This window comes from Talpa europaea (genome assembly GCF_964194135.1).
Source record: "Talpa europaea genome assembly, chromosome: 4".
In the NCBI taxonomy this organism is placed as follows: Eukaryota; Metazoa; Chordata; class Mammalia; order Eulipotyphla; family Talpidae; genus Talpa; species Talpa europaea.
Window position 1 is genome coordinate 113,816,109 of NC_140070.1, and position 17,554 is coordinate 113,833,662.

The 17,554-nt window shown below is 42.1% G+C and overlaps 1 protein-coding gene across 1 annotated transcript in view; it reads left to right on the plus strand.

Moving 5' to 3' along the window:
• MASP1 (MBL associated serine protease 1) overlaps positions 1-17,554 on the plus strand; it is a gene marked incomplete at both ends in the record, with an annotated part of 97,639 nt that overhangs the window by 32,648 nt on the left and 47,437 nt on the right. The window contains one exon of the mRNA XM_084232702.1: positions 10,989-11,220. Coding sequence (XP_084088828.1) covers positions 10,989-11,220 — 232 coding nt within the window. The remainder of the gene's footprint in view (positions 1-10,988; positions 11,221-17,554) is intronic.

Here is a 17,554-nt window from a genome sequence, read left to right on the forward strand (position 1 = left end):
TTATATTGTTTTAATGTAAGCATTTTTAAAATCCAGTTATACATTTGTACTGCATTTGATCATTCTTTTTTCCTGCCAGTTTTATGAGTCATAATTGACATGTAACATTCACTTATTTTAAGGTGCACACCCCAATTTGATATATGTATATATTGAAAAGGGTTAGCAGATTAAGCTTAATGAGTATCCATCAACTCATATATTTACAATTTTAAGAAGACACCTAAGCCAGAATCATCATGGGAAATTAGAAATCAAAGCTGAAGAACAGACAAAGAAATCAAGTAGGATGTTGTCTCTATCTCTGGCATCTTGGCTCACAAACTTATCACAGTACTGGGCTGTTTTTATGGAGTTTCACCCTCTAAGCCATGTTACCAACATTTAGTCACCTTTACAGGTTTTTTTAAAAAAAAAAACATTTATTTATTTATGTGTAAAAGAACAGGGGTACAGGTGCGAGGGGTGAGACGATTCGCCAGAGACAGAGGGGAAGAGAACAGGTAGATTGACTGAAATACACTGCTGAGGGGAGCAGCAGGCGAGACAGGAGAGGTCTGCTGCGCCATGTGTGTTGCTCCCTGGCCGGGGATTGAACTCATACTGCAGTGGCTGTGGATAGCTTCATAGGTTGCATCTTAACCCCTTGCACCACCAGGGAGGCCCATCTTTACAGTTTTTTTTTTTTTTAATATGCACAAATACTCTCATGATATTATTTGTTTTATATTTTTATTTGCATCTACTCTGGATTTGTTGTCTTTTTATCTTTTTATTTATTCTTTTTTTTTTTTTTACATTTTAAAAGGAAAGGTTTATTAGGAAAATGAGAAAGACAAAGAGAGGCACCTGCATATTTACAGGTGGGCGAGAGAGCTGCCTGTTGTTTTTTTAATTCCACCCACATAAATAAGTTACTAAGTAGCAACTATAAATGTGGAAAAAAGATAATTGATTTTAAAATTGTTAAGTTCTAGCAGAATACTATTGCCCCCACAAAGCTCTACACCTGAGGCCCACCTTTCCTTCTTAAAAGGGAAAATAGCATTAACAGCTTAATGACACTCTCCTGAGACTTTCTTCTTAAATAGCACTTTCTTAAATAGCACTTAATATTTACTTCTTCTTAAATAGCACTTTTCTTCTTAAATAGACTTTCTTCTTAAATATTCTTCTTAATATCTGAGGTGAAAGAGAAGTGGCAGAAGGCAGGAATTTGGCATAAATGGTGACAGAAATTGAGGACTGACTCCTGCAACTCCATTTCTAACCCCTGTCTTCTTTACTGCCTGCCTCTGCTCTGTAAGTGGTAAGAGTATGAACTGGATTTCCCAGGCTTGTTGTGGTTGGTCGTGGCCTTATGACCCAGCTCTCGTCTGTGAGACCTAAACAGATGTCTCCTCCTCCTTCTAGTGTCCTGCTTAGCATATGGATATAACATCTGGGGCTGGAGCAACCATTTTGTAACCATGAGGTGACAACCATGAAAGGCTGTTAGAGCAAAAAGAAGGAAAATGTGCCAGATCTACTTACCTCCTCATTTCTTGGTATGTGAGGAAAATAAACTGTGTTCCATCATTATTCAAGATTTCCCTTATTACCTATCAAATAGAAACTTAACTGAGCCAGTATTTTTCTATGCTGTTTATGGAGTGCCTGAAATCAGCTTGATGCCTCTGGTGGTGAGTGTCTTGTGCTTTGGGAGAACTTCTGCCAGGAAACCTGGATTAGTCTGCTAGTATTGTCATAACAAAGCACCATAGAATGAGTAGCTTAAATAGCAGAAATTTGTTTTTTTTTTTTTTTTTTTTCAGTTTTAGAGACTAGAAGTTCAAGAGCAAGGTGTTGGCAGGTGTTTATGAAAGTTCTTGATTAAGGTGTTCTCTTGAGGCATCTCTCCTCAGCTCATAGATGGCCACCCTCTTCTGTATCCTCACATGGATTTTCCTCTTTTTATAAACACATCAGTTTTATTGGATTAGGGCTTGCTCTAAGGGCCCCATTTTAACTTAATCACCTCTTTGAAGCTCCTATCTATCTCCAAACAGTCATACAAGATATTGGGGTTTAGGATGTCCGCATATGAATGGGGGAGGGGTGCAAAATTTAACCCACAACTGAGCCTAATCATTTATTTTGAATAGAATGTATTTTTCCCTCTCCTAAAATCTTGCAGTCACATGATAGCATGACTCATAGGTGTTCAAAGTCCAGGATCAGGAAACTGCAGATGAGGAGGGAGAGTCCTGGGTTTGGGGTCAGGAGGTTGGGGTTCTAGATCACCATCTTCATCTTGCTGCCACATTTAGTCCCTGTGACCCTCAGAGTTAGATGTGAGTATTACATATATAATGCATAGGAAACTTACTGATGATATTTTATCAAATCTAAGATGCCATCAAATATGAGCCACCATTCTATTATATGAACCAAAAAAGGCAGAATCATATCACAGAAGCTTGTAAAATAAAAGATTCAGAAGACTGATACAGATTCAATGAATTTGAAACTCTGAAATGAAGCTAAAGGAATAATATTTTTCAATGGCGCATATTATTCTCATGATATGACAGACTCTGAAGCCTTTTCAGCCTAGCCCCAACATGTTGAACTATCCAAACTAATTCTAAAACACAATCTTGGGGACTATATATCAGTTTCATAGATAGTCTATTGGAAGCCTGGATTTCAGACTTTGCCAGCAAAAACTCAAAGACCAAATATTTTACATTTCCTAAGGCATTCGTGGAATTCCAGAAGGTCTCAGCTCAAGAGTTGCATATAACAAATAACTTTGGTAGAACACATAAACCAAGTCTGCTTCTAGCTGTAGGAATGCTGTAGCATTTTATCTCTTAGCAGCTTTCTGATCTCTTTCTCAGACTGTAACCTGCAGGCACTGAGACCACATCCACACTTCTACACTTTTCTGATTCTAAATGGCATACAGTTAGTTCCTTATGTGTATATTTTAAATTTTTTTGTCTGACTTGTTAAAGTTTAGTTGAATTTCCTTAAATATTATTTTTCCTATATAGCTATGATTGAATCCTGGGTGATGGAGTACTTTAATGACCACAGAAAAAGCAAGTGTCAAGATTAGAGAGCCACTCTGGACTCCTCGGCTCTCTTTCCAAGTTATTAGCAACCTACCTGACCATTCCCTAGTCCTCACACCATGTTTATTTGTGTTCCATGATCTCAGTTGAGGTCAGGCCCCAGATTTTACAGGGGGATAGACTGATGCCCTCCTAACCTCCCTAGTTAAAATAGATCATTTATCCAAGGTCATATACAGGTTAACCTACCTATGTTGAGTGTACCCCCAGACCACCATCCCTTCCATTTTTCCCTCTCCCCATGATCTGTCAACACCACCTCAGGAGTTGCTATCAAAATCACAGTGCAATACCACCAATCTAGCCCAACCAACGGGAAACCACCCTGAATTCCACCCAGACTGTCCACTGAGCCACACAATTTCTGTTTGCATGCAGATTCCATCTAAGTCTTGGCTAACTCCCAGGGACACACTATCAGATCTGCTGTATATTGGCAGAATGTTGGCTTAAAACATATTTCAAATGCCTCCTATTGAAAATTGGCAGCCTTGAAAAAACATGGCCAGGAAATTAGTCTGGAAGGTTCAATTGCTTTATGAATCTTTACAAGGAGAAGCTGATGGCTTCCCCCCACCCAAATTCTCCCCTTTGTGCATCTCCCCGTGCTGTGCGTGCTGTAAATTTAGGCAAGGGACTACGGCTCAGCTGCCGTCCACGTGGGGGGGGGGGTACCTTCTTTACGGGCAGGGGCCATCCACACAGAGCAGGATGTTTGCTGCCAAGTTCTTTCTTCTTCATTTTTAAAACCCTTGTGCATTCCAAGGGAAATGTTGTCCATGTGTTTCTGATTCATTTACACTTAAATCATTAAAATGTTGTTTTGTGAGAGTTATTTGATGTCTGTGGAGCCTTTAAGTCTTCTTAATGGGCCTTTTAAAGGCTTTTTCTACTCTGCCTGAAACAGAAAGCAACATTTTGCTAAAACAGTGCCTAGGCTCAAACTTATTCTTTCACCCCCTGTATTTGCACCCACATTATCAACCACAGACTCCTCATCATGACGACTTGGCAAGGCTGACATTTGTAAGGGTTAACATAGAGAAAATGGATCAAGGTGAATTCCGGCAGAGATTCAAGACACTGTTCCCCAAATGGCGAAAGTTGCGTTATCAGAGGGTGCAAGTGTACGCATTTGTTGCCTTGGATAGAAATGCAATTTCCAACCTCAGGACTCTTCTCATAATGCTTCAGATTGACTTTCTCTGTGGCTGTCATGTGTTTTAAATGCCATGGGCATTATGATAAATTGGTGAATAGTCTTACTATTGTAAGACTTACTAATGGCGAAGAGCTCAGCTACTTCCCACATTACTTTTGAGCTGTGTGATGCTGAGTTAGTCACTTAAGCTCTCTGGGCTGAGTTTCCTCAGACACTTGCCTGGAGACAGACAGATCAGTAAATATTAATTATCAGTGATAGTTGTGAGGGGGAATAAAGAGCTGGAAAACCTTGGCAAGGTGTAGGACCTGAGCCACAGGATTCCCATTTGTAAAATGTGCACAGTAGTATGTGGAGTGATAGAAATGTGTGTGGGAGTGATAGAAATGACATTTGTGCCCGGCACTGTGCCGAGCACAGAGAAGGTTCCCAGTAAAATCTATTCTTGGTGCACAGATGCCGCTCTCTTATGTGTTATTGGTCATCACCAAGGAGGAAGAGATATCTTATTGTTCAGCTCAGCTTAGGTCCGGAGTGTAGAGATCCTGGGTAGAGACACGTACACAGGCCCCAGTCTATCTTCACCCATGGGGTATAGGGTTTTCTCGCTGCTCTCTGGGCTGTATTAGACCACCGCACACTCTGACTTGGTAAACAGTGCAAGAACAGCTTGTGAGCGGGGAAGAGCAGCTAGCCCTTTGCAGGACCTGGTGCTTCCTCGCAGCCCCAGCCAGGGGCTCTGTGCGCAGGGAAACCACGGTTATTTACAGACAGATGGACTGAGGCTTCAGCGTTTGGGTCTTTTTTTTCTCTCCTAGTGGACATGTTAGTATTCCCTTCTTAGTTCTTTTTTTTTCCCTTCTGTTTAATTGGTGTTCTTTTACTGGTGCTCTGAAGAAGAACAGAGAACTATAGCCATCTGGCAAAGGAGATTGAAGGGAAAAATTAGACTTTGTCCCCCTCCACTGTACACACACATACACACACACACACAGATACAAATGCTTATCTGACTCTCAGTGATCTCTTTCAAGAGCTGGAGGCAGCCACAAGGATAAAGAAGCAGACTGGAAGAGCAGATCTTTTAAGGAAGAAGACATTCTGTTCCGTCAGGTTCCTCTGAGTGTGTATAAAAGCAAGCCAGGAGAGAGAGAGAGAGAGAGAGAGAGAGAGAGAGAGAGAGAGAGAGAGAGAGAGAGAGAGAGAGGAAAAGGCAGAGAGAGAGGGGGAGAGGGGATCTGTTGCAGGCAGGGGAAGGCGTGACCTGAATGGAGAATGCCAGCCAATTCCAGAGACACACAGGGACTTCAGAACAAAGATAAGGCATCGCTGACACCACACCCGGGACAAGCTCACAGACAAGTCAGGCTGGGGGGACCAAGGTCTGGCAGCCAGGAGTACCCCAGGCAGGAAAATGAGGTGAGTGCCAGGGTAGAAATGGGCAAGGTGCCCTTTCGGGGACCAGAGTGCAAGAAGCCTGTTGGGTCTGACCTTGTCTCTGGACAGACTCACCTGCATGTTCCACGGGTGGGTGGTGTTGAGCAAGTTTCTCCTCAATCCTGGGGGCTCTGAAAAGGGGAATATGGGCTGGGAGTCCTCCTGGAGACTCCACAGATGCACAACTTGAGACGGAGACTTTGTGCAAACCCTGCCCCACTCACGATGCAGAAGCTCAGATTTCTGCCTCTGCCCGCACAGGGTGCTGCCTGCTGGCCAATGTGACTTTCCTCCTGTTGCCCACAAAGCTGACTTTTCATTTTTGTCCTCTACAAAGAGCGTTGGTTTATCTCTTCCCACGTTTTGTGAGTTAGATACGTGTTTGTGTGTTTATTTGTTCTGGCCGGAAAAGGAACCAGCTTCCCACAGCTCAGCTCTGTGATTTCTTAAACCTTCAGAAGTTTGTCAGCCTCAATTTAGAAAACTAAAAACCTGTCCTCGTTTTACAGTTTGCTATAAATTTCTGCATTTCTCGCTGAAATCAGAGGCAGCTGATGGCAGGAATCGGGCTATGAATTGCACCAAAAAGCTCTTAAAGGGACACCACAAATTTCAAAAACAAAAAGAAAGTAAGAAAAGAAAAAAGGGATATTTGAGTGCTGAACTGAAGACTGGATTGTTTTTAAGCTTTTCAATGCTTCTTAGTCCTCAGCCTGTGCTTACTCGGCTTAGGGTTATTTGAGCCTTTTTACTAGACACGCTTCATACGTTTTCCTCTGCAAGTCTCAAAACCCAACTACTGTAACTATTTTTACTACTTACAAGTGTTAATGCTGTTAAAAACACGGAAGAAACAGGAAAACACTCTGCACATGTGTTAAGTCCCTACACACCTCTTTCCTCGCTGATTTTTTTCTCAATCGGAAAGGATGTCTATGGGTTTCTTTCCTGCAAAGTCACCTAGCAACTTTTCTGACTCTGGGTCCAAGGAGGAGCTTCACGCTGTGTTAACCCTTTGAGTTCAGATTACCTGTAGTTTAAACAAGTAATCAGGTCTTTAAGGTCTATTCAATCATTTTAAATCCACTGTAAATTTTACACCTGCCAGCTAGTTTCATTTTCCTTTCTCCTGAAATAGAGGAATTTTAGGAGATATTTACACCCTTCCACATTTGATTGATCTGTTCACTATCAGAATGTCACCAACCACCCAGTGCTCACTCATATCGAACTTCAAGACTGATTAACAGTTCTGTGTCTCCGTTTGTTTATTCCTTAATCCGGAATAGCCTTCCCTCTTATTTTCCACTTGGAGGACCTCGGTCATTCAAGTATCACCTCCTCTGACAAACGCTCCTCCCCCAGCATCTCCTTTCTGCTGTCTCCATCCTTTGAAGCTACATCTCTATTGTCTTTGAAATATTTGTCCATCTTCTCCTCCAAGACTGAATGTTTCTTAAGGTACAAGATTGATATCTTCTTCATCTATGCATGACCAGGGCCTAGCACAATCTGTTTCCTATTAAGCATTCCATGAGTATTGGCTGTATTGAATTCAATTTTATATAGCAAAACTACTACTGGGAATGTACTCCACCAGAAATCTCTAAAGGGTCTTGTATCACAGAGATGCAGCACTTTAAAGTCTTCAAAATACTTTCTTAGACACTGTTTCACAGGGTCTTCAGATTTTGGATGAGATTAAGCTTTATGGAGAAATGAAGATTACAAACAACTAAGCATCTTACCCATAGTCACACTGATGATCTTGAGAAAGCCAACTCAAACTTGGATCCTTGGGCTCCAAGTCCATGATTTTTTGTTTACTATATTCCACCAGACTCAAAACTATGTTTATTACTCTACACCAGCAGTTCTCAATCCTAGCTGCATGTTAGAATCATCTGTGATGCTTTTAAAAATACCAGTGACTAGACCTCACACTCCAGACCAATTAAACAAGAATCTGTTTGGAAGGGGCATTTGTATTAGTATCTTTTTTTAATTTTTGCATAAAGCCAAGGGGTTTTTTAATCATTTTTCACAGTATTAATTGCTTTGGCCAGATGCCTGGGCATGAGATGGGCATGGACCCAGCTTCTTCTGTGAGCTTTTGTTATTCCTTCTTCTGTTGAAGCTATTCACCATATGGTATTGGGCATCACACGTCACCTCTTGTGGTATCCTTTTGATCATCTGTCAAAGAAGGGTGTTGCCCAATGGATCTTCAGAATCTCTTTCAACTCCTGTTCTCAAAAACAGTGTTGGTGTGGTGTAGATTGAAGTGAGGGGTATGCATGGAGGAAAAGAGAGTGCTGTTCGGTCCACCATCAGAGCAGTGTGAGGGCATTCATAGCCTTCCCAATAGTCTGCTCCTACATTGGAGCCTATGGAATCTCAGTTTTGTATATTACTTTTGACATTTCAAACAGATGCAGCTAAACTTTTTGATTAGCTGGAGAATAGATAGCAGGTGTCGAGAATTGTACAGCCAGTGCCTGGTGCATGAGGAAGTCAAAAACATTCAGAGATTATGATGCGGAATGAAAGCCGCCACTTCAAGTTGTTTGATTTGCAGCCCCTAAAGCAAGCAAGAAGCATATGCTCAAGCCCATTATGTGAAAGGAGATATTTGTTTCATATGTTTGAAACTGTTTTGAGATGCAAACAAAATAGAACAGAAAGCTTGTCAGCCTGCCTCCCACGCTGACCAGTTGTCTACCACAAGCGGTTCTGGGCCTCCAAGGCGGGATGGCGCTGTCAGCCACCAGCCCTTGATAGAACCAGTGTTAGGACATGCAGAGTCCCCTCCCTGTGGTCTGGACAAAGCAGACATGGAGAAAGTTGACCTTTCAGCTTTACATAATCTGGGTGTCGCTATTGCAGGGAAGGGTGATTTGGGAGCCAAAGCTCATTCCTAACCCCTGCTTTTCGGGAAAGCAACATGATGGAGTAATCATCGCTAATATTTGCCTAGGGCTGGACAGTTAACAGTGTGCTTTCCAAACCGTCCTTACTTTGATAGCAGCCCTGTGGGAACTCATTAGTATCACCACTTAATGGATGAAGAAACTGAGACCTTAACTGACTTCTCCAAGATGGGTCAGATAAATAAAGTCAAAGGCTAGACTAGTATCCGGTTCTTCTGATCCAAAACCCATGCTGTCCCCTCCCCAGGCAGAACTGAACCGGAACTCCCAGCACTGGCAGCAACCTTAGATGACAGTGGGTCTGCCTGTGCCCTGAATGTCAGTTTTCTGGACCCAGCTTCCTGCTAATTCACTGGACAGCTAAGATCCATGCCTTCTTTTTCTCTACCTCAGAGGCTCTCCCTCCACAGACTGGTTAAAAAAAAATAGCTATTGAATTAAAACATCTTGTTTCCTTAGTTCCATCTCACGTATTGCTATTGAGGGACTTTAGAAAAATTTGAAATACGGCCTCCCCCGTGGCGCAGCGGTTGAGCGCTGGGTTGCGAAGATGCCTGCAGCCTCTGCAGCGCCAGTTTGATCCCTGGCTGCTCCCTGGCCACAGGAGGAGGGTCCCACATGGCGAGCAGACCTCTCCTGCCGCCCGCTGCTCCCCTCAGTAGTGTACTTCGTCCTTCTGCCTGCTCTGCTCCCTGTTCTGGCTCTGGTGAATTCCCTCACTCTGCCGCACTTCTTACTGTACCCAGTGCTTGTATAAATAAAATAAATAAATCTTTAAAAAAAAAAAAAAGAAAAATTTGAATAACTTCATTACTTTCTTTTTATTGAAAAAAAATAGTATAAAATCCTGCTAGACAAATTGGAGCATTTCATATGCACAAAAATAAAATTAAGAACACTCATGTTCCTACTTCAGCAATAACTGTTGTTAGTAGCTTGGTGTATATCCTCCTGGGCCTTTTTGCATTTATATATTTACATTTTACATAGATATTATATGAGATAGGTGGCTGATCTATGTATACAGCTATAGTTATCTTGTGTCTACATACTCCAAAATTCACATGTACACATATATGCACATGTATGCACCTGTGTACAGGAGATTTAGGCCTAGGGAGAAACAACTTCCCGATTAGCAAACGTGTAACTGTTAATTCAAAAATATTAGTATAATGTCCCAGCATTGATTTTCTAGGCTATATAAGACTCTGGCTCCACTTTCATCATTCACTCATCATCCATTATCCTACAGGCTCTGTACTAGGTCCTGTACACACATCATCTCTAATACTTATGTGAGCCCTGTAATTAGAGATTTTAATTCTCATTTTACATATGAGGAAACTGGGACTCAGAGAGATTAATTGCCCAAGATTTCACGCCAGTGAATACAAGCATTAGGATCTCAACACAAATACATCTAACTCCAGAGACTGTGCCTAAGGCAGGACAGTGTGATGCATGCTCTTTTAGAGACACCTGTGGGGAGCTGTGGAGTCTGGAAGAGTGAAGGAGATGCCACATCCAGGGAAACTGAACTGGGAGAATAAATAAGACAAGAAGGTGAGGAATGAGCAGGGCATGTGCAATGGGCCCAGGCATGTGTGAGCACGGCATGCTGGCGGAATGATGTGCCAGAGCATGGCACTGAGATGAAGCTGGCCAAGCAGATAGCACTAGATGGAAAAGGCTTATCAGCCATGCTGGGAGCAGATGCTTTATCGTGTGTTCTAGAATATCAACTATGGCTGGAGATCGCTAAATGGCATAAAATGTGGGGGCTGGGGAGCAGGGAGGTCAGCTAGAAAGCAATAGAAATAGACCAGATCCAAAACTTCAAACTAATTGACTGGTGAGAAGCTGATAAATTTCCAAAACATAGGAAGCCAAATAAATAGGACTTAAGGGGGAAGTTTATGAGCCAAGTTTGAGACGCTTGAGTTCAGGGTCCCCGGGTCTCACAGGGAACAATCTATTTGATGCATGGTGTGGTGTATATTGACCATTAGGGTTTGACCTTAAAATGTAATTAGGAAATTTATATTTTCACCTGTAAAATGATATGTGTTGGAATCCCAAAACTGGTACTTGCTAGAAACATTGATTACTATTATTAAATCTTCAATTACTATTATTAAATATTAAAACTGGAAGAATGCTCAGAAATCATCTGTTTGCTATAGTATGCTAGTCCCTGTAGTATAGACTGGGTAAGCAGGGCTCAGAGGAGAAATGTAATTACAGCAGGACAGTGACAGGGATGGTGTCTTGCTGTGAGTTGAGTTAAGCGGTGAGGACCTGTGTCCCTGAATGTAAGTAGATCCATTTGTCTTTCAGGTGGCTTCTTCTCTGTCATATTCTGTGCTTCTCCTTGTCGAAGGCTTTGGCCCACACTGTGGAGCTGAACAACATGTTTGGCCAGATCCAGTCGCCTGGCTACCCAGACTCCTATCCAAGCGACTCAGAGGTGACTTGGAATATCACTGTCCCTGAGGGATTTCGCATCAAGCTTTACTTTATGCACTTCAACTTGGAATCCTCCTACCTTTGTGAATATGACTATGTGAAGGTGAGACCCTTATGTTCTCTACTGGACCAGGTTCCCTACTGGGAGCTAGGGAAGCTCAGATGTGTTAAATGCTGTGCTCACCTCCCAGGGTGGCAGTCCAGGGAGATACACAAGAGATGAATGAAGCTTGGGGCTGTATACCAGGTAAGTCTGAGTGGGTAGACCAAGAAAGGACCATGAGGGAAACTGACATGAGCAAATTGTGACTCACCAAACACAACCACCCTTTCGCTTGTGGCCTCCTTTTTAATTTTTCCACTAACCTCTGCTTCAAAGTCACCTTTAATTCAACAAGTAGAAAAGATCTGAGACACCAGAGTAAACATTAATCAGAATGAAACATAGTTACATCCAAAGTTGAGGCCATAGAAAGCATTGTCCAGTTCCCTAAGAAATGATGGAGTATTTGGGAAATGCAGAGGTTACAGTAGTAAACTAGAAGGCCAAGTTGAGAGGCTGGGTTGGGGTGAGATTCTGAAGGGCCTTGAATGTCATGCTCAAGAGTTTGAATTTTATCAGCAAAGAGCATGTGCAAGGGACAAGGCTTGAGGAGGATATTATTAGAAGTGGATTTAAAAGGAAGAGGGCCTCCTTGGTGGTGCAAGGAGGTAAGAACAGAACTACGAAGCTCACTGCAGCCACTGCAGCACAAGTTCGATCCACGGCCAGGGAGCTACCCATATGGCACAGCAGAGCTCTCCTGTCTCTCCTGCTGCTCCCCTCAGCAGTGTATTTCAGTAGATCCACCTATTCTCTTCCCCACTCTGTATCTGGTGAATCTTCTCACCCTCTACACCTCTGCCCTGGACCCCAGTTCTTGTATGCATAAATAAATGAAACTTTAAAGAAAAAAAAACATACAGAAAATGAATAAAAAATTCTTACAACATCAAAACAATACTCCTTAGAATTTAGAGAGAAGCCTAAGCAGGGCCTTGGATGGGAAGCAGTTCTCCTATAAAAGAGCAGCTGAGGGGCCTCCCTGGTGGCACAGGCGGTTGAGCGCAGCACTGTGAAGCTGTCCATAGCCTCTGCAGTGCCAGTTCGATTCCTACCAGCCTAGGAGCAACCCACATGGAGAAGCAGACCTCTCCTGTCTCGCCTGTTGCTCCCCTCAGCAGTGTATTTCGTCAGTCTGACTGTTCTGTCCCCCACTCTGTCTCTGGTGAATCCTCTCACCCTCCTGCACATCTGGTCTGTACCCTGGATCTTGTATAAATTAATAAATAAATCTTAAAAAAAAAAAAGAGCAACTGATAAGGTTGGAGAACTTCTCAGAGTTCAAGCGTATTAACATTGTCTCTGACTCAAAAAGGTGTAAAGATCTAAGCACCTACATCCAGTCCCCCTCTCTCTGACTTCCTAGAAGAGGGTCTCATCAAACCACTCCAGAGTAGACTTGGCATATTTTTAGTATTGCTGTTGTCTCCTTTTTCCTCAATCTGTAATTTAATGATTTTCACAAATTGGATCAAAAGCAAGAAAGTGAATGTCTAAGGTATCTTACACTTACAATCTCCTTCAACCTTTAAAACAATCCTAAAAGATAGGTACTACTATTTCATTTCACTGGCAAAGAAAAGCTTGAGAGGGTGAAACATCCCCCCAAGGTTGTACAGCTAGTAGTGGTTGTCAAGGTTCCTCACCCACGTCTTGTGATGTTGAACGCCATGCTCCTCTGGTTCCCTCACACTACTCACAAGCTGTGCTCCACACTGCCCCACGATACTGTAGGGACTTACATAGCCAATGAAGTGGGTGGGAGGATGAGATCTGGTAAGTGAAGCGTGCGAACGCCTACCCAGCTTAAACTCACTTTCAAAGTTTGGTGTTGCTTATTATATACATTGAGTCTGCATGAAATATCCCATCTACAACCAGGTTTTTGTGTTTAAAATTAGTGTTCCATTGCAATTTCTCATTCTCAGCACTATTGACATTTTTAATTTTTTGCTGCGGAAAGCTGTCTTGAGAATTGTGGTATTTTTAGTTTCATCTTTGACATGTACTCACTAAATGCTGGGAGCTCTCTCCCTGCAGTTGTCACAACCAAAAATGTCTGCAGACAATGCCATTACCCCTGAAACAGCAAATTCTCCCCATTTGAGAACCACTGCTCATGGCATGCTGCTCCTCTTTGATTGGCTTGGGCTAGAGACTGTGAGAATTTGGGCTACAAAAGGTCTTTTAAAAGATCCTTTATAAAAAGAGATAAACCGGGGGCCTCCCGGTGGCACAGTGGGTTGAGCACTGTGCTGTCCACAGCCTCTGCAGTACAGCCGGCCAGGGAGATTCCCACATGGTGAGGCAGACCACTCCTGCCTCGCCCGCTGCTCCACTCAGCAGTGTCCTCTGTCTGTCTGCCTGTTCTGCTCTCGACTCTGTCTCCGGTGAATTCTCTCACCCTCCCATGCCTCTGACTGTAACCCAGTTCTTGTATAAATAAATAAATCTTAAAAAAAAAAAGAAACCTAGAAACAGTCATTGCAAGAGATGGAAGAGTAAGGACAGTGAAAGACTGACATGGAAAATGAGAGGAGGTGGAACTGGTCACTCTAAGAGATGAAAGGGTTTGGGAATCTAGACTGCATACAGCTTCTTTCTGTTGTTGTTCCTTGCATTATGGTTATTGCATAGAAAAAAATAGGCAATACCATTCCATTTCATAAATACCTGTTATCAATATGTCAAAATTATGGTAACTGATATAGTCTTTTGTGTATTCAAGGTCACACTCATGGGGTACTCTGACTAGCCAATGGTTTTTATCTTTAGGGTGATTTTTTTTCAGCATTTGATTTGACCTCTGATTTTTAGCACTATTGAAATTTATGAATAGATGAATCATTGGAAAGATATATAAAATTTAATATCCTCTTAAATCTCACTGAAAATCTAGTTTCTGTGCTGGAAATAGGCTGATCCTTTCTTGATCTACCTTTCCCTAGTAGATGAGGTTGTCCAGAAGCCTGCTGTGTTTCACTGTGCTCAGCATTGCTTCTGGACAGGATACTGGGTCAGTTTCAAGCCAAATTTAACTGTTTTTTCCTTGACATACAACTTACATAAATTTATTAAAAGTGGAGCCAACTTCTCAGCATCACAAGGATCAAGCAGGGGATATTCACTGAGACCTAAATGTTCATCATCCAAAACTGAACTTCCTGATAAAAAGTTCACTTATATCTTCCAGGATCTAATGCAACCTCTGAAAATAAGATGGTTTATGGATAGATACCATTAAGTTAAGTGGAATCCCCCAGCCCATTTTCCCCAACTAATGCTGGTCATAAAACCATGGCATTCTCAAACAATTGGGCTGAGAGCGATCTTGGCCAGAAAGAAAACGACCAGACAAACATGACTTAATACGACAGTGCGTTCCAGAGATTTGGTCAAGGCTAGGTGTGAATTTCCTAACTGCTGCTTTCCTGTACTTTCAAACATGTCAACCATCTAGAAATTTTGTCAGTGAGAACAATGATTTTATTGGAAACAGAGTCTTCAAGATATAAGAAATTACAGATTTTTTTCTTTAGTTATGACAGTGACTTACTGTCATGATTTCCCACTGCCTTAACCCCCAAGTGACTCAGTTCATAGGCTCTGAACAATCATTTCTCACAAGTTTTCTTTTTGTTCAGACAGGTACGGAGTTTGACCTTGTTAGGATTCCTTTACCAAGATGATAAACACGCTATAGAGGATTGAACTCATTCCTTTGCCCTAAATAAATTGAGTTCTTGGCAAAGCAGATTAAGGTGCTGACATCAGCTGCATTTCATAGTGGAAAAACATGACAAGGTACTTTTCAAGGGCAGCAATGGAATCTGAACACTTCTTCTGACACTGAATTAAGCTGTAATTCATTTTCACTATAATACGCATCTGCCCTAACCATGGCCTTTCTTTCTGAGCAATATTTTTGAAATTACTTGATAGTTTCTATCCTGGGTGGTAAAATCCTTTCCTGAAAGCCCAGCAAAATGGACCTAGGCCCTCTGGAAGGGCAGCATGGCTGTAGACCTTGCCTGGGATTTAGGAAAATGCCTGTTGGCATCTTAGATCTGGCACGAACTCCCAAATGACCTGGCATGGAAGAAAATCTTAGGAACTCTCTGCTCCCAAATTAAGCCTATGATCTCTGAGCTTAATGAAGAGTCAGTCTACCTGAGGCAACTCAGATGATGAGCTGCCCACCTGAGAGGGGCCCAGCTGTCCTGGCATCTCTGATTCAGATACATTTTTCTAATTCCTTTGAAAGGTTTTAACACGTTGGGCTGGAAGGGTAAGATATAATTCTCCACTTGTCTTACACAGCTGACTCCCTTCCAGAATGCAATCCTAAGCTTTGGGATAGGCCTCCCTGCAGAGCTTCCAGCAGCCATGGGGCCTCAGCTGGCCAATCTTCCCAGCATGCTGCACCCTTGTTGGCTGACACATGTTGCTCATGGGGAGACAGGCCTGTGCTATTGCCCACGAATGCCTGGCACAGTTCCCCTCCTAGAATCAAGCACTCACAGCCTATAAGGGTAAGGACCCTTTGGAAACTCATCTCTTCCCACAATGTAACAGCTATCACTGTCTTCAAATATTTTCTCCCCAGTGAAGATTTTCTTTTAACATGTCTTCATATAGGCCAGATATAGAAAACAGACAGAAGTGAAGTTGCTTGGGTTGAAGGTGACCCTCTACCTCATCCTCCTCAGTCACCTTGCAGGGATACATCTTGAGTTTTGCTTATGTCTCCCTGGCACTGATAAGGAAACTGAAGGTAGGGACAAGGCTAGCACTCTGACCTCTGAACCCCCAAACCCAGAAGTCTGACACATATGGATGAATCCTGCTCACTTTTTCCACTTACCTTCTCCCACCACCCCCAGATTATGTACTTCTCCTGGCTATGAGTGAGAAAGAAGCTCTTCCCTTTCCTCCTGAATAATATGAATATGCCAGGCCACCTCCAGTTAACTAAGCACCCCTCTCCAATATTCTGTTTTTTCATCTGTTTTTTCATTCAGTGAGAGAATAAAGTAAAATGATCTGGAAAAGGTACTTAGCAACCAGGATCGCTGAGAGAATAGCAGATTCACATATCTTTTCAAATTCATTTCATGGCATCTGTTCCTGGGAAAAGGAGACAATTAAAACCTAAGTTGAATTTTTATTCTCTCTCTTTTTTGTATTTCTCATGTTGGATGAACATAGCTCAACTGGCATCTGTTAAATGCTCACATGACATAAAACCCCTGTTCTGTTGATCCTACTTCTTTGATGAAATGAACATTTCTTCCTTCCTTTCCGCTGTTAGCCCATTAGTTCCAATTCTTTATACTCTCATCCAATCTATGGCATTAGTGTCCTAATTGTCTACCAGCTGCCAATCTCTACCCATGTCCAGAGAGAATTTCTTAAAACACTGCATTGATTGTGTCACTCTCAAAATCTTTCAGTGCCCCCTCTACACAATTGTCTATGGAATGAAGTCCAAGAACCCTATTAAAAATCGACATGAACTAGACATTGCACCAAAGACTGCGTCCTGCCCTCAAGGAGTTCACATTTTCATAGCGTGTTGTGAGACAAGTAATAAATAAGCATTGCACACAGTAACACAAGCAATATGAGGGGTATGTAGGTTGAGGGTATGTCTTAGTGGTCAGGAAAGGCTTCAGAAATAGTTGATGTTTGAGATAACTCTTGATGAGTAAATAGGAATTCATCAATGCAGTCAACTCCCTAAGCATCTTCATCTTCCTCAGCATTAGTTTTATCACCAGTTAAAAAAATTCATAATGATCCAGTACCTTCCTCACAGTTTGCAAGAGGACTGCAATGAAGCAATGCTGTAAATGGAATCAACCGTGTTGAATAGTTCAGAGATGAGACTTTAGAGTCAGTCAGAGGACAGGGCTCAAGTCCTGTCCTCACTGTAAATTGGGAATAATAATAATGCCCCGCATGGACTTACCGTGACTGCCAAGTGAAGGGAATGCTTTAGCTCAACAAATACTATTCTAGTGGTAATAATGTCAACAGCAGGAGATTAAGTGCCTACAGGGATCACTGGATGCTCCATGAATGTCATTTTTCTCATCTACTCTGATTCCATCACTAACTGATTATACATGACCTTGCTCATGTCATTTTTTTAAGGTAATTTATGGAAAAGTGCTTTAAAATAACTTCAAATGCAGGAAATTGCTTATTTCTCCCATGTTTTTATGTAGTAATAACACAAATTTATGAGGGTTTATAATCTATTGCCTCATATGATCTTCATGGAAAAAGGACAGTGATTATTACACCTACTTTAGAGAAAAGAAATTGAAGC